The sequence below is a fragment of the Scyliorhinus canicula genome, chromosome 3 (assembly GCF_902713615.1).
Source record: "Scyliorhinus canicula chromosome 3, sScyCan1.1, whole genome shotgun sequence".
In the NCBI taxonomy this organism is placed as follows: domain Eukaryota; kingdom Metazoa; phylum Chordata; class Chondrichthyes; order Carcharhiniformes; family Scyliorhinidae; genus Scyliorhinus; species Scyliorhinus canicula.
In genome coordinates, this window is record NC_052148.1 from 190835177 (window position 1) to 190861274 (window position 26098).

The 26098-nt window shown below is 46.0% G+C and overlaps 1 protein-coding gene across 1 annotated transcript in view; it reads right to left on the reverse strand.

Annotated features, from left to right (window-relative positions):
* frem3 (Fras1 related extracellular matrix 3) overlaps positions 1 to 26098 on the reverse strand; it is a 248885-nt gene that overhangs the window by 130294 nt on the left and 92493 nt on the right. The window contains exons 3-4 of the mRNA XM_038791914.1: positions 13193 to 13339; positions 7101 to 7331 (exon numbers count right to left, since the gene is read on the reverse strand). Of these exons, the coding sequence (XP_038647842.1) occupies positions 7101 to 7331; positions 13193 to 13339 (378 nt within the window). The remainder of the gene's footprint in view (positions 1 to 7100; positions 7332 to 13192; positions 13340 to 26098) is intronic.

Below are 26098 nucleotides of genomic sequence, written 5' to 3' on the forward strand. Positions count from 1 at the left end.
CTCTACACTGAAACCATATCAAACACTCACTCTACACTGAGACCTTATCAAACACTCGCTCTACACTGAGACCGTATCAAACACTCACTCTACACTGAAACCATATCAAACACTCACTCCACACTGAGACTGTATCAACACTCACTCTACACTGAGACCGTATCAAACACTCGCTCTACACTGAGATCGTATCAAACACTCACTCTACACTGAGACCGAATCAAACTCTCACTCTACACTGAGACCGTATCAAACACTCGCTCTACACTGAGACCGTATCAAACACTCGCTCTACACTGAGACCGTATCAAACATTCACTCTACACTGAGACTGTATCAAACATTCACTCTACACTGAGACTGTATCAAACACTCACTCTACATTGAGACCGTATCAAACACTCTCTCTACACTGAGACCGTATCAAACACTCGCTCGACACTGAGACCGTATCAAACACTCACTCTACACTGAGACCGAATCAAACACTCGCTCTACACTGAGACCGTATCAAACATTCACTCTACACTGAGACCGTATCAAACACTCACTCCACACTGAGACCGTATCAAACACTCGCTCTACACTGAGACTGTATCAAACATTCACTCTACACTGAGACCGTATCAAACATTCGCTCTACACTGAGACCGTATCAAACACTCGCTCTACACTGAGACTGTATCAAACATTCACTCTACACTGAGACCGTATCAAACACTCGCTCTACACTGAGACTGTATCAAACACTCGCTCTACACTGAGACTGTATCAAACACTCACTCTACACTGAGACCGTATCAAACATTCACTCTACACTGAGACTGTATCAAACACTCGCTCTACACTGAGACTGTATCAAACACTCACTCTACACTGAGACCGTATCAAACACTCGCTCTACACTGAGACCGTATCAAACACTCGCTCTACACTGAGACTGTATCAAACACTCACTCTACACTGAGACCGTATCAATCATTCGCTCTACACTGAGACCGTATCAAACACTCACTCTACACTGAGACCGTATCGAACACTCACTCGACATTGAGACCGTATCAAACACTCACTCTACACTGAGACCGTATCAAACACTCACTCTACACTGAGACTGTATCAAACACTCACTCTACACTGAGACCGTATCAAACATTCGCTCTACACTGAGACTGTATCAAACACTCACTCTACACTGAGACCGTATCAAACACTCGCTCTACACTGAGACCGTATCAAACACTCATTCTCCACTGAGACCGTATCAAACACTCACTCTACACTGAGACCGTATCAAACACTCGCTCTACACTGAGACCTTATCAAACATTCGCTCTACACTGAGACCGTATCAAACACTCACTCTACACTGAGACCGTATCAAAGATTCGCTCTACACTGAGACTGTATCAAACACTCACTCTACACTGAGACCGTATCAAACACTCGCTCTACACTGAGACCGTATCAAACACTCACTCTACACTGAGACCGTATCAAACATTCGCTCTACACTGAGACCGTATCAAAGATTCGCTCTACACTGAGACTGTATCAAACACTCACTCTACACTGAGACCGTATCAAACACTCGCTCTCCACTGAGACCGTATCAAACACTCACTCTACACTGAGACCGTATCAAACATTCGCTCTACACTGAGACCGTATCAAAGATTCGCTCTACACTGAGACTGTATCAAACACTCACTCTACACTGAGACCGTATCAAACACTCGCTCTACACTGAGACCGTATCAAACACTCATTCTCCACTGAGACCGTATCAAACACTCACTCTACACTGAGACCGTATCAAACACTCGCTCTACACTGAGACCTTATCAAACATTCGCTCTACACTGAGACCGTATCAAACACTCACTCTACACTGAGACCGTATCAAAGATTCGCTCTACACTGAGACTGTATCAAACACTCACTCTACACTGAGACCGTATCAAACACTCGCTCTACACTGAGACCGTATCAAACACTCACTCTACACTGAGACCGTATCGAACACTCACTGTACACTGAGACTGTATCAAACATTCACTCTACACTGAGACCGTATCAAACACTCACTCTACACTGAGACCGTATCAAACACTCACTCTACACTGAGACCATATCAAACACTCACTGTACACTGAGACTGTATCAAACACTCGCTCTACACTGAGACCGTATCAAACACTCACTCTACACTGAGACCGTAACAAACACTTGCTCTACACTGAGACGGTATCAAACACTCACTCTACACTGAGACCATATCAAACACTCACTGTACACTGAGACTGTATCAAACACTCGCTCTACACTGAGACCATATCAAACATTCACTCTACACTGAGACCGTATCAAACACTCACACTACACTGAGACCGTAACAAACACTTGCTCTACACTGAGACCGTATCAAACACTCACTCTACACTGAGACCATATCAAAACACTCACTGTACACTGAGACTGTATCAAACACTCGCTCTACACTGAGACTGTATCAAACACTCAATCTACACTGAGACCGTATCAAACACTCGCTCTACACTGAGACCGTATCAAACATTCACTCTACACTGAAACTATATCAAACACTCACTCTACACTGAGACCATATCAAACACTCACTCTACACTGAGACCGTATCAAACATTCGCTCTACACTGAGACCATATCAAACACTCACTCTACACTGAGACCATATCAAACACTCACTCTCCACTGAGACCGAATCAAACATTCGCTCTACACTGAGACCGTATCAAACATTCACTCTACACTGAGACCGTATCAAACATTCGCTCTACACTGAGACCGTATCAAACACTCACTCTACACTGAGACCGTATCAAACACTCACTCTACATTGAGACCGTATCAAACACTCTCTCTACACTGAGACCGTATCAAACACTCACTCTACACTGAGACCGTATCAAACACTCACTGTACACTGAGACCGTATCAAACACTCACTCTACACTGAGACCGTATCAAACACTCTCTCTACACTGAGACCGTATCAAACACTCACTCTACACTGAGACCGTATCAAACATTCACTCTACACTCAGACCGTATCAAACACTCACTCTACACTTAGACCGTATCAAACATTTACTCTACACTGAAACCGTATCAAACACTCACTCTACACTGAGACCATATCAAACACTCACTCTACACTGAGACCGTATCAAACATTCACTCTACACTGAGACCGTATCAAACACTCAGTCTACACTGAGACCATATCAAACACTCGCTCTACACTGAGGCTGTATCAAACATTCACTCTACATTGAAACTGCATCAAACACTCACTCTACACTGAGACCGTATCAAACACTCACTCTACACTGAGACCGTATCAAACACTCACTCTACACTGAGACCGTATCAAACATTTGCTCTACACTGAGACCGTATCAAACACTCACTCTACACTGAGACCGTATCAAAAATTCACTCTACATTGAGACTGTCTCAAACACTCACTCTACACTGAGACCGTATCAAACCCTCACTCTACACTGAGACCGTATCAAACACTCACTCTACACTGAGACCGAATCAAACATTCACTCTACACTGAGACCGTATCAAACACTCACTCTACACTGAGACCGTATCAAACACTCGCTCTACACTGAGACCGTATCAAACACTCACTCTACATTGAGACCGTATCAAACACTCGCTCTACACTGAGACGGTATCAAACACTCATTCTACACTGAGACCGTATCAAACACTCACTCTACACTGAGACTGTATCAAACATTCGCTCTACACTGAGACCGTATCAAACACTCACTCTACACTGAGACCGTATCAAACACTCATTCTACACTGAGACCGTATCAAACCCTCACTCTACACTGAGACCGTATCAAACACTCTCTCTACACTGAGACCGTATCAAACATTCACTCTACACTGAGACCGTATCAAACATTCGCTCTACACTGAGACCGTATCAAACACTCGCTCTACACTGAGACCGTATCAAACATTCACTCTACACTGAGACCGTATCAAACATTCGCTCTACACTGAGACCGTATCAAACACTCGCTCTACACTGAGACCGTATCAAACATTCGCTCGACACTAAGACCGTATCAAACATTCACTCTACACTGAGACCGTATCAAACACTCACTCTACACTGAGACCGTATCAAACACTCACACTACACTGAGACCGTATCAAACATTCACTCTACACTGAGACCGAATCAAACATTCGCTCGACACTAAGACCGTATCAAACACTCACTCTACACTGAGACCGTATCAAACATTCACTCTACACTGAGACCGTATCAAACACTCGCTCTACACTGAGACCGTATCAAACACTCGCTCTACACTGAGACCGTATCAAACACTCTCTCTACACTGAGACCGTATCAAACACTCACTCTACACTGAGACTGTATCAAACACTCACTCTACACTGAGACGGTATCAAACATTCACTATACACTGAGACCGTATCAAACACTCACTCTACACTGAGACTGTATCAAACACTCACTCTACACTGAGACGGTATCAAACATTCACTATACACTGAGACCGTATCAAACACTCACTCTACACTGAGACCGATTCAAACACTCACTCTACACTGAGACCGTATCAAACACTCACTCTACACTGAGACCGTATCAACACTCACTCTACACTGAGACTGTATCAAACACTCGCTCTACACTGAGACCGTATCAAACACTCACTCCACACTGAGACCGTATCAAACCCTCACTCTACACTGAGACCGTATCAAACACTCACTCTACACTGAGACTGTATCAAACATTCACTCTACACTGAGACCGTGTCAAACACTCACTCTACACTGAGACCGTATCAAACACTCACTCTACACTTAGACCGTATCAAACATTTACTCTACACTGAAACCGTATCAAACACTCACTCTACACTGAGACCATATCAAACACTCACTCTACACTGAGACCGTATCAAACACTCAATCTACACTGAGACCATATCAAACACTCGCTCTACACTGAGACTGTATCAAACATTCACTCTACATTGAAACTGCATCAAACACTCACTCTACACTGAGACCGTATCAAACACTCACTCTACACTGAGACCGTATCAAACACTCACTCTACACTGAGACCGTATCAAACACTCACTCTACACTGAGACCGTATCAAACATTTGCTCTACACTGAGACCGTATCAAACACTCACTCTACATTGAGACTGTCTCAAACACTCACTCTACACTGAGACCGTATCAAACACTCACTCTACACGGAGACCGTATCAAACACTCACTCTACACTGAGACCGTATCAAACACTCACTCTACACTGAGACTGTATCAAACACTCGCTCTACACTGAGACGGTATCAAACATTCACTATACACTGACACCGTATCAAACACTCACTCTACACTGAGACCGTATCAAACATTCACTCTACACTGAGATGGTATCAAACACTCACTCTACACTGAGACCGTATCAAACACTCTCTCTACACTGAGACCGTATCAAACACTCACTCTACACTGAGACTGTATCAAACACTCACTCTACACTGAGACGGTATCAAACATTCACTATACACTGAGACCGTATCAAACACTCACTCTACACTGAGACTGTATCAAACACTCACTCTACACTGAGACGGTATCAAACATTCACTATACACTGAGACCGTATCAAACACTCACTCTACACTGAGACCGTATCAAACACTCACTCTACACTGAGACCGTATCAAACACTCACTCTACACTGAGACCGTATCAAACACTCACTCTACACTGAGACTGTATCAAACACTCGCTCTACACTGAGACGGTATCAAACATTCACTCTACACTGAGACCGTATCAAACACTCACTCTACACTGAGACTATAGCAAACACTCAATCTACACTGAGACCGTATCAAACACTCACTCTACACTGAGACTATAGCAAACACTCAATCTACACTGAGACCGTATCAAACATTCACTATACACTGAGACCGTATCAAACACGGAACATGTCTTACGGAACTATAGAATCCCTATAGAGCAGAAGAAAGGCCATTTGTCCCATCGAGTCTGCACCTACCCTCCGAAAGAGGACCCTACCTAGATCCATTCCCCCACCCTATACCTGTTACCCCACCTAACGTGCACATCTTTGGCAACTAAGGGGAAATTTAGCACAGTCAATCCATCTATCCTGCATATTTTTGGACTGTAGGAGGAAAACCGGAGAACTGGGAGGAAGCCCATGCAGGCATGGGGAGAACGTGCAAACTCCACACAGATGAGGCTGGAATCGGACCAGAGACCCTGGCGCTGTGAGTCAACAGTGCTAACCACCGTGCCATCATGTCATCTCCGATTACAATTGTTTCTGAACATTTGCCCTTGCACTTCCATGAACTCACACTTTTGTCTTCATTGTCGAATCTATCACTGTGTTTTTCTAATTGACGTGTCAGGAGATTCATTTCAGTAACGCAAACAGCGATCCCCTCACCTGCCACTCCTCCATCTACTTCCCTGATGATCCAACTGTGACTTGGAATGTTACCTCCAAGGAGACGGCAAGGTAGCACAGTGGTCAGCACTGCTGCCTCACAGCTCCAGGATCCTGGGTTCAATTCCGGCCTCGGGTGACTGTCTTTGTGGAGCTTGCACTTTCTCCCCGTGTCTGCGTGTGTTTCCTCCGGATGCTCCGGTTTCCTCCCACAGTCCAAAGATGTGCAGATTAGGTTGATTGGCCATGATAAATTGCCCCTTAGTTTCCAAACGTTTAGGTGGGGTTACTGAATTACGGGGAGAGGATGGAGGCGTAGTATGCTCTTTCCATGGGCTGGTGCAGACCTGATGGGCCGAATGGCCTCCTTCTGCACTGTAAATTCTATGATTCTATGAGATGGATAGCCTTAAATGTCATACAAGAGTGACATGCAAGTTAGCCTCTGAATGAAGAATTCAGTGTTCTGGACATGCTGTGAAGTTATTTTCAAACAAACTAGTTACCTCCGTAACATTTAAATCAAATCCGGTCTACATGCGATTCTTACCATCACCGGGATCAATGATCTCAACTGTTGCAACTTCTGGGAACTCCAAAGCAGCCATGACAGGGTCTGATAGAACAATCTGGAATGTTTCGGAAGTCTCATATTCTTTGTCAGCAAGTATCTTTACTCTCCAGGTAGCAGTCGATTGGCCTGGGTTGAACTGGACCTGTTTTTGGGACTTCCCTTTGAAATCTTTATCCTTTTCTGCATTGCCGTCCTTGGTGGCAATACCTAGAAGAAAAGAAGGAAATTACACCGATGCTGTTCTTTATTAAATGGCTCTGATTTCAATAAAATTTTAGCTTTTATATCCTGAAGAAGTCAAGTTCTAAAACTTAAGCATTTACACAGAACCTACAGTGCAGAAGGAGACCATTCGGCCCATCGAGTCTGCACCAACTCATTTAAGCCCTCACTTCCACCCTATCCCCGTAACGAATAAACCCTCCTAACCTTTTTGGTCACTAAGGGTAATTTATCATGGCCAATCCACCTAACCTCCACGTCTTTGGACTGTGGGAGGAAACCGGAGCACCCGGAAGAAACCCACACAGTTATGGGGAGAACATGCAGACTCCGCACAGACAGTGACCCAGCGGGGAATCGAACCTGGGACCCTGGCGCAGTGAAGCCACAGTGCTATCCACTTCTGCTACCGTGCTGCCCATTTGAACTTGTCACGATGTTTATAATCACCATGAGGCAAAGGTGGGTGACCCACTCCACCAAACTCCTCCCCGGGTACAACAACATAATTTAAGGCCACTCTCTCCCTCCTCACCTTCATTCCTCAGCCTCTGGCCAATCCACCTGAGTATTACCAAATTATGCACCGTGTTCCCATTTGTGTGAGGGTGGAGAACAGGGTAGTGACTATTTATATTGTTTAGAGATGTTTGCTTTACTCGGTGCACACACTCCTAGTGATATAAACTGTTGGCTTGGTAATTCAGGAAGAAAAATGAGAAGTTGTTATCTAAAACCACTTGAGGCTGGATTCTTCCGCCTTGCCTGTCGCAAGATCGGCATGGGCGGGACGCGGACCATGTAAAGGTCCGTTGGCATCAGGCGGGAATTACCGGTTGCCGGGTGGGCATGGCTGGAGAATCTCACCCTTGGTTAAAGAAGGCGCACTAGAAAACACGCACAATTTACCGAAGTTGGCTCAAACAGAAACATGCCTTGTGTTTGTTATCACTAATATTAATAATAACCATATAATAATTATTTCATAATAATATTATAGTGTAATATAATATATATAGTATATATAATATATGATACATATAATAATAATTCATCAAGGCCCGCCTTCTCAACCTTGTCCCTCGCCTGAGGTGTTGTGACCTCAGGTTAAACCACCACCAGTCAGTTCTCCTCAATGATTTACTCCTGTACATTTCGGACCCTGTGGAGGGGATGGGGGAGGTTCTGCAGATCCTGAGGGATTTTGGTAGTTTTTCAGGGTACAAACTGAACATGGGAAAGAGCGAGTTGTTTGTGATCCAGGCCAAGGAGCAGGAGGAGAGACTGAAAGAGCTGCCGCTCAGGATGGTAGACAAAAGTTTTTGTTACCTGGGTATACAGGTGGCCAGGAAATGGGATACCCTGCACAGGCTCAACCTGACCCGGTTGGTGGAGCAAATGGAAGGGGACTTTAAAAGGTAGGACATGCTCCCGCTGTTACTGGCAGGGAGGGTGCAGATCATGAAAATGACTGTCATAGAACATTACAGCGCAGTACGGGCCCTTGGACCCTCGATGTTGCGCCGACCTGTGAAACCATCTGAAGCCTATCTGACCTACACTTTTCCATTTTCATCCATATGTCTATCTAGTGACCACTTAAATGCTCTTAAAGTTAGCGAGTCTACTACTGTTGCAGGCAGGGCATTCCACACCCCTACTACTCTCTGAGTAAAGAAACTGCCTCTGACATCTGTCCTATATCTACTACCCTCAATTTAAAGCTATGTCCCCTCGTGTTGGTCATCACCATCCGAGGAAAGAGACTCTCACTGACCACCCTATCTAACCCTCTGACTATCTTATATGTCTCTATTAAGTCACCTCTCAGCCTTCTCCTCTCTAACAAAAACAACCTCAAGTCCCTGAGCCTTTCCTCGTAAGACCTTCCCTCCATACCAGGCAACATCCAAGTAAATCTCCTCTGAACCCTTTCCAAAGCTTCCACATCCCTCCTATAATATGGTGACCAGAACTGCACGCAGTACTCCATGTGCGGCTGCACCAGAGTTATGTACAGCTGCAGCATGACCTTGTGGTTCCGAAACTCAATCCCCCTGCTTATAAAGGCTAGCACACCATATGCCTTCTTAACAGCCCTATTAACCTGGGTGGCAACTTTCAGGGATTTATGTACCTGGATGCCGAGATCTCTCTGTTCATCTACACTACCAAGAATCTTGCCATTAGCCCAGTACTCTGCATTCCTGTTACTCCTTCCAAAGTGAACCACCTCACACTTTTCCGCATTAAACTCCATTTACCACCTCTCAGCCCAGCTCTGCAGCTTATCTATGTCCCTCTGCATCCTATAACATCCTTCAGCACTATCCACAACTCCACCGACCTTCGTGTCATCTGCAAATTTACTAATCCATCCTTCTACACCCTCTTCCAGGTCATTTATAAAAATGACAAACAGCAGTGGCCCCAAAACAGATCCTTGCGGTACACCACTAGTAACTGAACTCCAGGATGAACATTTGCCATCAACCACCACCCTGTCTTCTTTCAGCTAGCCAATTACTGATCCAAACCGCTAAATCACCTTCAAACCCATACTTCCTTATTTTCTGCAATAGCCTACCGTGTGGAACCTTATCAAACGCCTTACTGAAATCCATATACACCACATCAACCGCTTTACCCTCATCCACCTGTTTGGTCACCTTCTGAAAAAACTCAATAAGGTGAAGTGAAAAGTGGAAAAGTGAAAATCGCTTATTGTCACGAGTAGGCTTCAATGAAGTTACTGTGAAAAGCCCCTAGTCGCCACATTCCAGCGCCTGTTCGGGGAGCCTGAGTATTCTCCTCGACAACATTTTCTTTCTCCAGTGTAAACACTGATGAAAAATATCCATTTAACGCTTCCCCTATCTCCTCTGATTCCACACACAACTTTCCACTACTATCCTTGATTGGCCCTAATCTTACTCTAGTCATTCTTTTGTTCCTGATATACCTATAGAAAGCCTTAGGGTTTTCCTTGATCCTATCCACCAACGACTTTTTGTGTCCTCTCTTCGTTCTTCTTAACTCTCCCTTTAGGTCCTTCCTGGCTAACTTGTAACTCTCAAGTGCCCTAACTGAGCCTTCATGTCTCATCCTAACATAAGCCTTCTTCCTCTTGACAAGTGCTTCAACTTCCTTAGTAAACCACGGTTCCCTTGCTCGACAACTTCCTCCCTGCCTGACAGGTACATACTTATCAAGGACACGCAGTAGCTGTTCCTTGAAGAAGCTCCACATTTCGATTGTACCCATCCCCTGCAGTTTCCTTCCCCATCCTATACATCTTAAATCTTGCCAAATAGCATCATAATTGCCTTTCCCCCAGCTATAATTCTTGCCTTGCGGTATATACCTAGCCCTGCCCATTGCTAAAGTAAACATAACCGAATTGTGATCACTCTCACCCAAGTGCTCACCTACATCTAAATCTAACACCTGGTCGGGTTCATTACCCAGTACCAAATCCAATGTGGCCTCGCCCCTTGTTGGCCTGTCTACATACTGTGTCAGAAAACCCTCCTGCCCACACTGCACAAAAACTGACCCATCTATAGAACTCGAACTATAGTATTTCCAGTCAATATTTGGAAAGTTAAAGTCCCCCACAACAACTACCCTGTTACTCTCGCTCCTGTCGAGAATCATCTTTGCAATCCTTTCCTCTACATCTCTGGAACTATTCGGAGGTCTATAGACAACTCCCAACAGGGTGACCTCTCCTCTCTTGTTCCTAACCTCGGCCCATACTACCTCAGTAGACGAGTCCTCAAACGTCCTCCCCAGATTTTTGTTTGTCTTTCAGTGCCTCCCCACCTTCATCCCTAAGGCCTTTTTTAAGCGGATGAGTAGGATCATTACGGGCTTTGTGTAGGCGAATAAGACCATGATTAGGAAGTGGGCGATGGGGGGGACGCCATGGGGGCAGCTGGAGGCGGCGTCATGTAAAGATACCAGTCTGGGAGCTTTGATAACGGCTCCAGCGCCGTTCTCGCCAACCCGTTACTCCACAAGTCCGGTGGTGGTGGCGACACTGCAGATCTGGGGACAGTGGAGCAGGTACAAGAAGGTGGAGGGAGCGTCGGTCTGGACCCCGATATGCAACAACCACAGGTTTGTCCTGGGTAGGATGGATGGTGGGTTCCAGAGCTGGCAGAGGGCAGGCATCAGAAGGATGGGAGATCTGTTCTTAGACGGAAGCTTTCCCAGTTTGAAGGCGCTAGAAGACAAATTTAATCTGCCGCCAGGAAATGCCTTTAAATATCTGCAAGTACGAGCCTTCCTGAAAAATCAGGTAGCTGCCGCCACTGAGGATACAGGACAGGGTGGTCTCCGGCAAGTGGGTGGGGGAGAGGAGGGTGTCGATATCTACCAGGAACTACAGGAGGCAGAGGAAACCCCGGTGGAGGAGCTCAAGGGCAAGTGGGAGGAGGAGCTGGGTGAGGAGTTGGAAGCGGGTCTGTGGGCAGAGGTCCTGGGCAGGGTTAATTCCTCCTCATCATGTGCCAGGCTCAGTCTAATTCAATTTAAGGTGGTCCATCGGGCACACATGACGGCAGCGAGAATGAGCTAGTTTTTGGGGTAGAAGACAGGTGTGTGAGGTGCAAGGGCAGCCCTGCAAACCATGTCCACATGATTTGGGCATGCCTGGAGCTTAGAGAGTTCTGGCAAGGGTTCGCGAGGGCAATGTCCAAGGTGCTTAACCATGGGTGGTGCCGAGTCCAGAGATAGCGATCTTTGGAGTGTCAGAAGACCCGGGAGTTCAGGGGGCGAAAGAGGCTGACGTCTTGGCCTTTGCCTCCCTAGTAGCCCGTAAACGGATTTTATTAATGTGGAGGGACTCGAAGCCCCCAAGTGTAGAGACTTGGGTTAACGACATGGTTTCTCAGCCTCGAGAAAATAAAATTTGCCTTAAGAGGGTCTACGCTAGGGTTCTTTCGGAGGTGGCAGCCGTTCGTCGACTTTCTCTGGGAAAATTAAAATGAGGGGGGAGGTGAGTGCTTCATTGGGATGGTGTGGGAAGATTGGGTAACGTGGGGTTATGTCTATTTAATTGTCATTGTATATTCTCTTTTTGCACTATGTTAATGTTCACTCTAGTTTGTTTTGTTATAATGGTTACTACTGTTTTATTACAAAATATTCTGCAAAACCTGGGTTGCTGGCATTGCTGCCTACAGCGCTGAGGACCTGGGTTCGAATCCCGGCCCTGGGTCACCGACCGTGTGGAGTTTGCACATTCTCCCCCTGTCTGCATGGGTTTCACCCCCACAACCATTAGATGTGCAAGTTAGGTGGATTGGCCAAGCTAAATTACCCCTTAATTGGAAAAAAAATAATTGGGTACTCTAAATTTTTGTTTAAATAATCTTTCCCGACGGCAGACTATCTGATAATGGAATTGAAAAAGTCCTATGTTTCAAAGTTAAAAAGACTTTCCTTCAATCCTTCATCCTGGTAATTCTGTTTTATTTTCTCTGGCAGCCGACATATTACAAAATGTGCCAAATATGAGCACTAATGTTTTTCTTTTGGGAATGTTCTTAAAGTGCAATTAAATTCTTTCTTCATACAAAGAAACATCAGAATGACTAATTGGGGCACTCACAGTGGGAGGCAAAGTGGTGGTCGCTATTGAGTGAGCTTTTCAGTACGAGTATTTATATCTTGTTTTGAATTGTAACACTATCCTGCTATTGTTGTATGTTTTGGACCAGTCACATATCCCAGGTGGAATGCCGATAATCTTTGAGGTTTCTGCTGTGAAGTCGCAGTGATATGGTAATAAATAGAAAGTGGAATGGTTCCCTTCCTTTTCACGTGACTTTGTGGCTTACCAATGAAAGATGTTTCACCCAAGTATCCTCTTCGTTTCAGTGTCACTTCTAGAAAGCGGGAGTCCTCATCCACCAGGTAATATTCTCTCTCCAAGGAAATCCAAGCCCAGTTCAGACGAAATGGGTGATTCTTCAGTTTGTTCCCTCCTGTGGTGATGTGAGTTGAATAAGAAGAGAAAGCAGACTTCAGGCAATCATACTGGAAGACAGGCACATACATGTGCTGCACATTCTGCAGCAGCAGTCAATCTAGCAACACACAGTAGTACCTTTTACAATCAGGATAAACTACAAGCAGGGACGCAACATCATTTATTTCGTGCTCAAACATCTTTTTTTTAAACAATTATCTCAGCATCTACTTTGTGGAGAGCTCACTGAGTCATTTCTCTACACGTTGATTGGAGTGCTGTGATATTTCACCGCACTGTCTGAAGGTGCACATTTCTATTGCAACAGAACAACTTGCGCATATAAAACTTTTAGTGTCAACAAAACATCTTACGCTGTTTCACAGTGGTGTAAGGCAAGAAAATGAAGAAGGTGTTAGATGGGGTAATGAAACGCTTGGTCAAAGAAGTGAATTTTAAGGAGGATCTTAAAAGAGGAGAGGTTGGAGAATCATAGATCATAAAATTTACAGTGCAGAAGGAGGCCATTTGGCCCAACGAGTCTGCACCGGCTCTTGGGAAGAGCACCCTACCCAAGCCCACACCTCCACCCCATCTCTGTAACCCAGCAACCCCATCTAACCTAAGGGCAATTTATCATGGCCAATCCACCTACCCTGCATATCTTTGGACTGTGGGAGGAAACTGGAGCACCCGGAGGAAACCCACACAGACATGGGGAGAATGTGCAGACTCCGACCAGTGGCCCAAGCCGGGAATCGAACCTGGGACCCTGGCGCTGTGAAGACATAGTGCTAACCACTGCACTACCGTGCTGCCCCAAGACGTACTATTGGAAGGAACGGACACAAGACACAGGACAGGACTAGTGTCATTGAATCTGGAGGCAATTATAACAGAGATACGTTTTAACCTCGTGTTAAGAACAATGTAACTTTAAGTTTAATTTATATTTATATCTGTGTGCTAAGAAAGGTGTGATGGAACCATCAATTCACCAGACACGTGTTTCCGATATGAATCTAGGCTTTAATCGATTTACTTCAGAGCCAGCCTGTTACCCGTTGATGAACTCTTACTTAACTCAGGCTGACTCTGGACAAGGGTATTTATACAGCAGCACTAGGGGGAGGAGTCATGGGCGGAGCCAAGGGTGGAGCCGAGTACAAATTCCTGAGTACTCCCAGAGCTATTCCCCCTAGTGGTAGGATAGCACTACTGCGCTTACAAAGACCATGTGAGTTATCATATGTATATATATACATATATATATTACATTCACCACAAGGTGCAACATGGTTTCAGTTTCATTTAGCTTTTTTTGTAAGTTTGGTGCCAGAAAGCCTGGTGGGCCTCCTGGCAAAAAAGTCGGTTTTCTGGATTTGGTTACATACATGCATTTTAATGAGGTTTTACAACCCTTGAAATGAAGAGATGGGTTACAAGGTGATTTAGGGAAACAGCACCAAGTAGAAAAAGATGTGCTGTTGCTTAGTGATAGGGGTCCAGTGACACACAGGTACAGGAAGTTCAGGGTGTGTATGTCAGAGTGAAGGTAGGAGTTCAGAGCTCTCTGATAGAAAAAATACTGCAAAGGTACTGAGGACTGAATTTAGGGACTGATTTTAGGGAACTCATGTGTTTGCTCTGCTATTGAAGTAATTGTAAATTTCGAGTGTGGTCTTGGGTGTCGGAGAGATATCAGTTGTGGGAAAAGCATCGCGTGAATGCTCAAATCTGTGGGAGGAAAACCGTTTGCCGCAAGGCCAGCCCAAGCAAGAAGCCTTGGTGTTAAGATAGTGGTAAATCTTCACTGGTTTTGTATGTTTGTAAGGGTATTGCTGGGATAAAAGGAAAGGTGTGCATTTCAATCACTTTCTTGCATTAGTATTGAGATTTTTCCAACCTTTTTGTCCAGCGTAAATAGTTTTTTCCCCCCTTGTTCACTAAATGTTTTACTTTTTATGTCAAATGTTCATCAGGAAACTCCTATGAATGTGTTCAGTGCCTTTCCATCACAGTTTCTAAACAGAAACAAAGTTAGGCTCTATTAAGCCAGGTTTCACTTTTTGATTTGTCTCATCCAATATTAACTTCAGCTGGAATTGTAGCACGAGCATACATCCAATAATTGTGTACAAAAAAACAGCAGATCCTGCTTGGTTGAATGAAAATAGCCTCTGGTGATATTTGATACGCAACACCATCAGAGAATGAGTTATCAGATATACTTTGAAATAATAACTATATTCGAATGGATTCTCCAGTCAATCTTTGTGAAGGACCCCACTCAATTCATTGACCTCTGTTTCTTATTCAGGTGCCAAACTATACTGTGCCAAAATTTTATGTTTCTATTTCAAGTTAACTACTGCCAGATCATCTTTTGTTATATCAGTTGCCTTTATAGTAACATAAAAGCAAAATACTGTGGATGCTGGAGAAATCGAAATAACAACAAAGGGTTGGAAAAACTCAGCAGGTCTGGCAGCATCTGTGGAGAGAGAAAGAGTTCACATCTCAAGTCCAATAGGACTCTTGTTCAAAACAAACGACCTTTATAGTATTCCTAGCAGCTGTTGGATCATTCCCCCCTTTTCCAGTATTTATATTATTGTCTCCTCTGTGCTTTTGAATAGTCATTGGTGCAGAAGAAAAACAATTGAAGAATTTGTCCTTTGAGACCATAATATTCAGACATTTGTTTCACAAGTGAAAGATCATTCATTGTAGATTATTGATTGCAGCTAGTATAATTTTTTTTTTTAAATTTAGAGTACCCAATTCTTTTTTTTTCAATTCAGGGGCAATTTAGCCTGGCCAATCCATCTACCCTGCACATCTTTGGTTGTGGAGGCGAAACCCATGCAAACACGGGGAGAATGTGCAAACTCCACACGGACAGTGACCCAGAGCTGGGATCGAACCTGGGACCTCGGCGCCGTGAGGCAGCAGGGCTAACCCACTGCGCCACCATGCAGCCCTTCATGGCATGATTTCAAGACATTGAATAAATAACACAGCATTTAATAAATATGTCAACATTCTTAGTATAAAGAATTAGAATTAGAATTTACAGTGCAGAAGGAGGCCATTCGGCCCATCGAGTCTGCACCGGCTCCTGGAAAGAGTGCTCCGGTTTCCTCCCACAGTCCAAAGATGTGCAAGTTAGGTGGATTGGACATGATAAATTGCCCTTAGTGTCCAAAATTGCCCTTAGTGTTTGGTGGGGTTACTGGGTTATGGGGATAGTGTGGAGGTGATGGCCTTGGGTGGGGTGCTCGGAGGAAACCCACGCACGCACGGGGAGGATGTGCAGGCTCCGCACAGACAGTGACCCAAGCCGGAATTGAACCTGGGACCCTGGAGCTGTGAAGCGATTGTGCTATATAAAGGTTCTACATGCTTGGATGGTTCACATAAATGTTTTTCAGAAATGTCTGAAATACTGTGAATTACTTTGAAAGCACGCACAGTTATGTAGACAGAGGCAGTAGTCAATCAGTGCACAGCAAGATTCCAAAACAGTAATAAAATGAATGTCAATCTGGATTTGGTGGTGACGATTGGCCACGCTAAATTGCCCCTTAATTGGAAAAAATGAATTGGGTCCTCTTTAAAAAAAAAGAAATGCCATGTGACATCAGCAATGAACAATGGCAACACATTTGCATTGAATTCTTCTGTCCATAATTTTAACAAAGGTGTTAACATGTTTACAATATAATCAGGAGCGCTTTTCAATAAAATCTCAATAACCAGCTCTATTTTGAATTTTTTCCCCGCCATGATTTAGAATTTGACTTTGGCCAGAGCAGCTTTAAGTTTTCGATAAAATAATCTCAGTCACATTTTCTTGCTTCTCATGCCCGTTTTTGATCAGGTGGACTGGAAGTAATATTGCTGCAAAATAGGTCAGTAAATGTCATAATCACATTCTGACAACCTAACATTATGTGGCCTTTCCCAAAGGCCGGCTTGAAGCAGTCTGACCATCAAAGGCTGCTAAGCCTCGCAACAGTGGGCATGGAGGCAAAGGCGAGGGCTGGTAATGACCTGACCTCGTGAGGAATCTGTTAGAGGAAGTGAAGTGAGAAACGCTGCAAAATGAGCTATTCTACTGTTTTTCTAGTTTCACTGTGCTTGACGTGTGCTTTTAACCCAGCCACTGATGCACTACATAAACAGCCAACATTTCTTTAAGATAAACATCTGCTCAACTGTGCCATGCTTGCCCCCGTTACAAATGTCTTCAAATGCATTTGCTGCACTTTTATTGTAATACGAAGCCCCAATATTGGGGCACTTCAAAAAGAAAAGCTGCTGCCTTTTCCAGACCTAACAGTCTCATTCATGTGGCACAAAACTCAATAATTTTGGCTTGAAGATAAGCAAATTCTAACTCACTTCATAGATCATAGAATTTACAGTGTAGAAGGAGGCAATTCGGCCATTCGAGTCTGCACCAGCACATGGAAAGATCACCCTACCTAAACCCACATCTCCACTCTATCCCCGTAACCCAGTAGCCCCATCTAACCTTTTTGGACGCTAAGGGTAATTTATCATGGCCAATCCACCAAACCTGCACATCTTTGGACTGTGGGAGGAAACCAGAGCACCTGGATGAAACCCACGCAGACACGGGGAGAACGTGCAGACTCCGCACAGACAGTGACCTAAGCCGGGAATCGAACCTAGGACCCTGGAACTGTGAAGTAACACGATTTTGGCGCTGAGGTTCGGAGAATCCAGCCTTGGGACCAGCGCCCCTGAAGGTCGGGTGGGGGGATCGATCACTGGGGGGGCCTCATGAATGGCCAGGGGAGCAATCGGGTGGCACGGATCCGGGGGCATGCACGATCTCGGGGAGGGGGGCTATATTTTTGATGATGATGCGGGTCCGCCATTTCGCACAGCACAGCCGCCGCAGGCTGCTGCCATGCGCATGTGCAGACTCCCGATCGAAAGTGCAGCCATATCCGCAGCCAGAGCTGCGAGAAGCACTCTGGGGCCCTGTCAGCCCCCTGTAGGTAAGAGAATCGCTCAGGACTTTCTTGAGGAAAATCCAGAGTGAAACGGCAGTGTTTCCACGCTGGCATGAGGACGTAGCCCCATTTTTGGAGAATCCAGCCCAGGGTCTTGGCAAAGCTCAGTTCATGTGGGAGGGAAGGCTTCCAAACCTCTGTCTATCTTCAGACAGCTGTCTCCATGGAGGAAGAGGCCTTACAATCCAACTTATCACCGATGGCCATATCCTGCTTTCTAAAACTAACAATACTTGACATGGTTGATGTCAGCCTGGGCACACTGCTTGAGAGATCTAAAGCTCCTGTGTGTGTGTGTCACCCGCCTCCCTTCAGTAAGGATCAGTAACAATTCAAATACATCTCAGCAAGAGAAAAGCCACTCTTGTCTAGCAAAAGAGTAGCATGCAAGACAGAATGTGGAGGCTTTTGTATTTTATGTGAGGGACCCACAGGCTGGCTACGGTTCAGCTTTCACAGCAGGAAAGCGATTGGCTTTCAATTAAAGTTGCCACTGTTCTGAATAGGGAAAAGTGGGCCTTGTAAACTCTGCACACATGTCAGGGTGAGTTGTGTTTCACACGCTAATCTTTTGCCTTCAGGGCATAGATTGGATTTTGCTCCACCTCAGAGCAGTTTGATTGTTCTCTATGCAGAGATGCTCCTGCATTGAGTATTCATCATCTAACGTACTACATTATTCCAGGATCCTTATTTTTAAATCGCCAGAATTTGCAATCTCACTTAGAATCATAGAATTTACAGTGCAGAAGGAGGCCACTCAGCCCATCGAGTCTGCACTGGCCCTTGGAAAGAGCACCCCACTCAAGCCCACGTCTCCACCCCATCCCCGTAACCCAGCAATCCCACCCAACTTTTTGGGACACTAAGGGCAATTCAGCGTGGCCAATCCACCTAACCTGCACATCTTTGGACTATGGGAGGAAACCGGAGCACCCGGAGGAAACCCATGCAGAGATGGGGAGAACGTGCAGACTCCGCACAGCCAGTGACCCAAGCTGGGAATCGAACCTGGGACCCTGGAGCTCTGAAGCAACTGTGCTAACCACTATGCTACCGTGCTGCCCTCATTGAAGGTACTAGCTTCAATATAGGCCCCGATTTTAACTCTATTAAAAGGTAAAGGACAAACAACTGGTTAAAATGGGACATCTTTATTGATTTTTTCCTGGGAAATGACCTGAACCTCGTATATGTTAGGTGGCATAGTGGTTGGCACGGTTGTTTCGCGGCTCCAGGGTCCCGGGTTCGGTTCCCGGCTTGGGTCACTGTCTGTGTGGAGTCTGCACGTTCTCCCCGTGTGTGCGTGGGTTTCCTCCGGGTGCTCCGGTTTCCTCCCACAGTCCAGAGATGTGCGGGTTGGGTGGATTGGCTAAGCTGGATTGCCCTTAGTGTCCAAAATTGCCCTTAGTGTTGGGTGGGGCTACTGGGTTATGGGGATAGTGCGGGGGGGGGGGGGGGGGGGGGGGGGGCTTGGGTAGGGTGCTCTTTCCAAGGGCCTGTGCAGACTCGATGGGCCAAATGGCCTCCTTCTGCACTGTACATTCCATGTTATTTATCACCCTGTTCCTGTCAGAAACTCACTGATACCATTTTTACTCTGAAATTCCTTGGTTGTACCTGAATCGATGTATCATCCTGATTTGCACATTTAAACAGCCTTATTCTTGTCTCAGACAGGTGACCTGCTTTCCCATTACGAGGGCCCACCTCAATATCACCTCAGGCCTGAGACTTCCACAACTATAACACCCAATTTTTGTTAATTTAAAACCCTCTCTACTTCCCTAGTTATTTGGTTCATAAGTACACAGGTCCCAGCATGATTCAGATGTAGATTATGCTCTATGATGATGGCTCCAAGTTACCAGATACTCACCAAACAGCCAGCTCCTTTCCCTCAAGTAAAGTAAGAACCAATTTCAAACTCTCAGGTTTGTGCGCAGTTCCTCAGCTGCACTCTTTTACCTACTTACGTTAGATGCTATATCATCACTGTGTGTCACACCTGCTCATGGGTGTTGAGAGGATTTAGTGAACTCCAAATGCAAGGTTTTGTAGTTTACATCCCAACCAATCAATCTCAAAGCTAAAGAATAAAATGGACCGAATGACTTTGTGTGAATCCACAGGAGTCCCAGGGCTAACAATTGAATAATAGCCCGATTGAGGTGATACAGGAGGTTCACAAACTTTGTGCTGCCTGCTCATCGCCATGATTGGGGTGCGCAGCCCAGCATTAAACACACTGTTGATTGGTTACAGACTCAGTAGAAGGCCCAGGTTCATGCATAGCGAGTGCAAGTTAAAGTTAGCCGACACTTCTTCAAGCCAATCTTGAATGGAAAATTGTGACTGCAGCTGTGGTTCAAACTGTTTGGTGGCAGAGTTTCGCAGAAGGAAGAAAGTGAAGCAATGAAGAAACAGGTCAAAAAGAGGCCAGTTTCTCCAATGCAATACTGGAGGTCTTAGTGATGGAGATAGCCGTTTACTCGGAATTCAGGACCGGCGCCGCTCGGGAGTCGCTCGCGCGTGATCTACGCAGCGTGGGTAGGGGGCCATTGACAGAGGCCCCCCTCATGATTCTCCATGCAAAACTGGCTGATTTCCCACCATGATTCCAACCCTGGTAGGGGGCGGGGGGGAAGGAATTGATCACGGCGGGGGGGGCCTCATGGACAGCTAGAGGAGCAATCGGGCAACATGGACCCGCGGGCGCTCGCGATCTCAGGGGGGGGGGCTACATTTTTGTTAACGGTCTGCGGTGCGAGTCCACCATGTCGCACGGTGCGGCCGCTGCCAGCGCATGCGCGGACTCCCGACCGGAAGTGCGGGGCCCCGTATCCGCAGCCAGAGTTGCGAGGAGCACTCCGGGGCCCTGCAAGCCTCCTGCAGGTGGGAGAATCACTCAGGACTTTCTTAAGGAAAGTCCAGAGTGAAACGCCCGTGTAAGGGGACATAACCCCATTTTTGGTGAATCCAGCCCCCGATTTCCGGGTAAATGGCCAATCTCCGCCCCTGCGCCGAACACGATTTTGGTGCAGAGACGCGGAGAATCCAGCCCCCTAAGTTAGAATCATAGAACATAATCATGGGGTTGGATTCCCCCCCCCCCCCCCTCTCGCGCTCCGGTCGCCACAAGAACGGAACTGGCGAGACGCGGACAAGTCCATTGACCTCAGGCAGGATTCTCCAGTCACTGGGCGGACGTGGCCAGAGAATCACGTCCACAGAATCACAGAGGTCAGAGGGGGGTTTTTTACGCAAAGAGTGGTGAGGCCGTGGAATGCCCTACCTGCAACAGTAGTGAACTCGCCAACATTGAGGGCATTTAAAAATTTATTGGATAAGCATATGGATGATAAGGGCATATTGTAGGTTAGATGGCCTTTAGTTTTTTTCCATGTCGGTGCAACATCGAGGGCCGAAGGGCCTGTACTGCGCTGTATCGTTCTATGTTCTAATCTCTACCGTGAAGAAGCCATTCGGCCCATCGAGTTTGCACCGACCCTTCAAATAAGCACTCTACCTATGTCTACTCCCCCGTTCATCCCGCCCTATTCCTGTAACCGAACTTGCACAAGCTGGACACTAAGGGGCACTTTATCATGGCCAATCCACCTAACCTTCACATCTTTGGACTATGGGAGGACACTGGAGTACCCTGAGGAAACCCACACAGACACGGGGAGAAAGTACAAACTCCACACAGACAGTTCACCGAAGGCCGGAATCGAACCCGGGTTCCTGGTGCTGTGGGGCAGCAGTGCTAACCACTGTGCCACCGTGCCGAAGTTCCACAGCTACTATCAACCTCCATGGTAAAGGTTCTCCTGTGTCTTACAGGAGGTCATGTGAATCATGATCACTCGCTGTCTTCCCTAAAAAAGACATCATTCAGTGAACCAGTCACATTCCAGAGGTGGAACTGTTTAAACATTGCGGCTGGGACCTCTCTTCCCTCTGACTCAGTGGGAAACATCAGCTGAAGTAATAGTTAGAAAATCAGAAATTGTGCATGGTGGAATTTCAAGTTTCTGGACCAGGTGAGGCTCCCAGTCGGCAGTGGATAGTTCAACATGACACCTTTAATCACAAGGTGTCAGTGCTGGAATAACACAGCACAGTAAAAGGCATAAATTCTCAGAGTTAACGATGAAGAATCTGAAAATAACACATTTTAAACTACATTAGTAAATGCACAACTGTTGTGCAAATAGACACAATGTTGCAATTTCCTCTAGTTATAGGTGTGGTGATCCCCTTTCGCATTCATTGGATTCAAAACACCTTTCAATGATCAACTTCACTTTACAATAGCTCAACTTCAAACCTCTCCCTTACTTTCATGATAGATATAGGGTGTGACTTAATGGCCTCATCGCGACCAACTTGGTGAGATTCGCGACACTCAAAACGCCTTGCCAGATTTAGCAAAATCTTGAGAGGTTGAGATCTGGATTTCGCTCTCAGTGGTATAGATCCAGATTAACATATTTAAGTACGAAAGAGAAAATGCTGGAAAATCTCAGCAAGTCTGGCAGCATCTGTAGGGACAGAAAAGAGCTAACGTTTCGAGTCCGATGACTCTTTGTCAAACCTTCGACAAATGGTCAACTGGACTCGAAACGTTGGCTTTTTTCTCTCCCTACAGATGCTGCCAGACTTGCTGAGATTTTCCAGCATTTTCTCTTTTGTTTCAGCATCCGCAGTAATTTGCTTTTAACATATTTAAGTGATCCATTAGGCTCATTTAAATATGCCTGCGCCGGGTTCTCCTGGGGCCCGGAAACTAACGGCCCAGTCTGGGAGACCATGCCATAGCATCGTTTCGCACTGGTTCTATAAACATGGACCAGGTGGAATGACATCTGGGGGGTCTCCATCAGGCTATAGACACTGACTTCATGGCGGATGCGGCTCGTGGACGCGACCTGCAAAATAGTCCCGCTCTTTGGCTGGTTCGCGCGCAACGGATCACCTCACCACAGTGCCGCCAGCCCCGAATCATGTCCCCCTTACTCACAGATCGGCTCTCCCCGACTACGGCAGCGCTGGACTAAGTTCGCAGCCGTCATGCTAAGTTCCCGACGGGTGAGACCACACGCGACCACGCCGTCGGGAACGCCATCGGGAACGCCATTGGGAACGCAGCCGGTCGGGTGCAGAGCATTGGAGTGGAGGGGGCCCCCCTTTAGGCAAAATCCTGACACCGTGGATACGTGGCCAACGGCTTTGGAGGGGTCGGAACATCGCAGAAGTGGCACTGTCCCCGATTCTGTCGGGAATTTGGGTTTTCTAGCCCGTCTCCGAACGCAGTTTTGGCGCCAGGGCCGGGGGGGTGGCCAGGAGGTGGGCTGTGCGGTTGGAGTTGAAGGGCACAGAACACCATTGCTGGAGCGGAAGGGCAGTCATGCAGCTGGGCACATCGCTGTCAGCCCATTGTGAACATAATGTCATGGGTGGGTGTCAGCCCCAGGCCACCTCCCTAGGTGCCCTCTGGCTTCAGTCAACCCATCAGCTGTATGGGTGTGCTCCAACACAACCAGTGCCATCTTATTGGCTTGGAAGGTATGTGTGGGGTGTGAAATGTGTATATGGGGCTGCAGCTTGTCAGCCTCCCGAGTGTGAATCACAGACCTGGCAAATCCCGCACCGTTTTCCATTGGATTCGCTGGTGCTAGCCCCTTCACAGTCATTGAATCGGTCCACATTCGGCGTCAGTGTTACTGACGGGAAAGTCCACAAATTCTGCGGCGGTTGTCTCAGAAACGGAGAATCCCACCCATAGTCTCCCAAATGGAGGATGTCACTCATTATATATATATATAGATAAAATAAACAGTTACTGTTTACAGTTGCTGTTCATGGAATATTAACACCGACACCACATTATGATTGCCCAAAATAGGTTTTTCCAATATCCTCTTATGATGGTATACATTGGATTCACTTAGAGCTAGTATGATGTGGCCTGGAAGGATTTATAATAATAATAATCTTTATTGTAATAAGTAGGCTTACATTAACACTGCAACGAAGGTACTGTGAAAAGCCCTTAGTCGCCACATTCCGGCGCCTGTTCAGGTACACTGAGGGAGGATTGAGAATCAGCTAACAAGCACGTTTGGGACTTAAGGGAGGAAACCAGAGCACCCGGAGGAAACCCACACAGACACAGGGAGAACTTGATTTATTTTCTGATAATTAAGAACTGTCAGGGACATGAGCTTTTCATTTATCTGTCTAGCCTCGATTGAACTCCTAACAGCAGAGATGAAAGGTCAATACTTTTTCTAACTGACTGCATCGCCCTTTCTCCTTCATACAATGCACATTGGGCAGTTTCAGCACCGTAATAGCAAAATGTATATAAACAAAGGCAGTCATTATCTTGGTGAACAGTCAGTAAAGGAGTTCAAATAGGTTCCATAGGAAGTAACAACAGGGGGAATCAACTAACCCACACAAAAATCAACAATGCTCAGCTGGTGAAAATTTTTGCGATTCCAGAAAATAACCTGTACATGAACAAATATCCAACTTTAATCTCCTTTATCATGCAATTATGCTGTAAAATGTTTCCATGCATCCACATGTGATGCCAAAATATTTAGATAAAGTTGTAAAGCTGAGTTTTACTGGAAGGTGTTTTGGCCAATTTGGAAGTTAAGCTTTTTCCATTCTCTGTGATCACTGCATCGAGATAAGTAATCCCATGAGAGTGGCTGGAACTCATTAAAACAATTAGCCAAGGTGTCATTTTTCCTTTTATATATACATCTATCTTTATAAATAGGGCAATAGTAAGAATATCTGAGGTACTCCTGTTTTGTGGTAGACTATTAGCTAAAATTAAAGCTCTTAGAATTGACAAATCATTGACTTGATTGAGAGATTGATCAAAGAACAATGTTCCTTCTAGCCTGCACACAGCATCCCCAAAATTCCCGTCAGCCGAACACAAGATAGTCCTTTCATGTTACCACACATGGATGGTCATGCAAAAATATTTAAAGCTCTCATGCACTTACATGAATAGGCTGTGCACACTGAGTGGACACTGCCTTGGTAGACAGAGAATAGGTACAATGGTTATGAACTCGGATTGGGAGGAAGTGACAAGTAATGTACCACAGGGATCTGTGCTGGGGTCTCAACTATTCACTATGGTGCAATTTTGCGGATCCGTTAGCAGCGGGTGAAAATCCCGTAATGGCTGCAAAATACGAGAGGCCAAAAACGGGATTTGCGCCGGAGATATTTCTGAACGCAATGTTCCCGGGCCCTTCCCGATGATGCAATTAGGTCATGCCCAGGAAGGCCGAGAACCTGTTATGAATGAGTTTGAATACATTTCGGTGTCATTAGCGAGTTTAAAGTCGAATTTTCAGACCTCATTGAATCTTCCCACCTCCAGGATTATGTCATACAGTTCTTAACTACTACCGGTTTTTAGAAACGGGAACCTGAATCCATGACCTCTGAGAGGGAGGATGGAGGTGAGCCCCCCTCTCCACCTTGTACCAGGGTGCATTAGGGGTGAATTACTTCTGACCAGCTCCACAGGGTGGGGTGCTTCAAGGGTGCTTCATGGGCAGCACGGTAGCATGGTGGTTAGCATAAATGCTTCACAGCTCCAGGGTCCCAGGTTCGATTCCCGGCTGGGTCACTGTCTGTGCGGAGTCTGCACATCCTCCCCGTGTGTGCGTGGGTTTCCTCCGGGT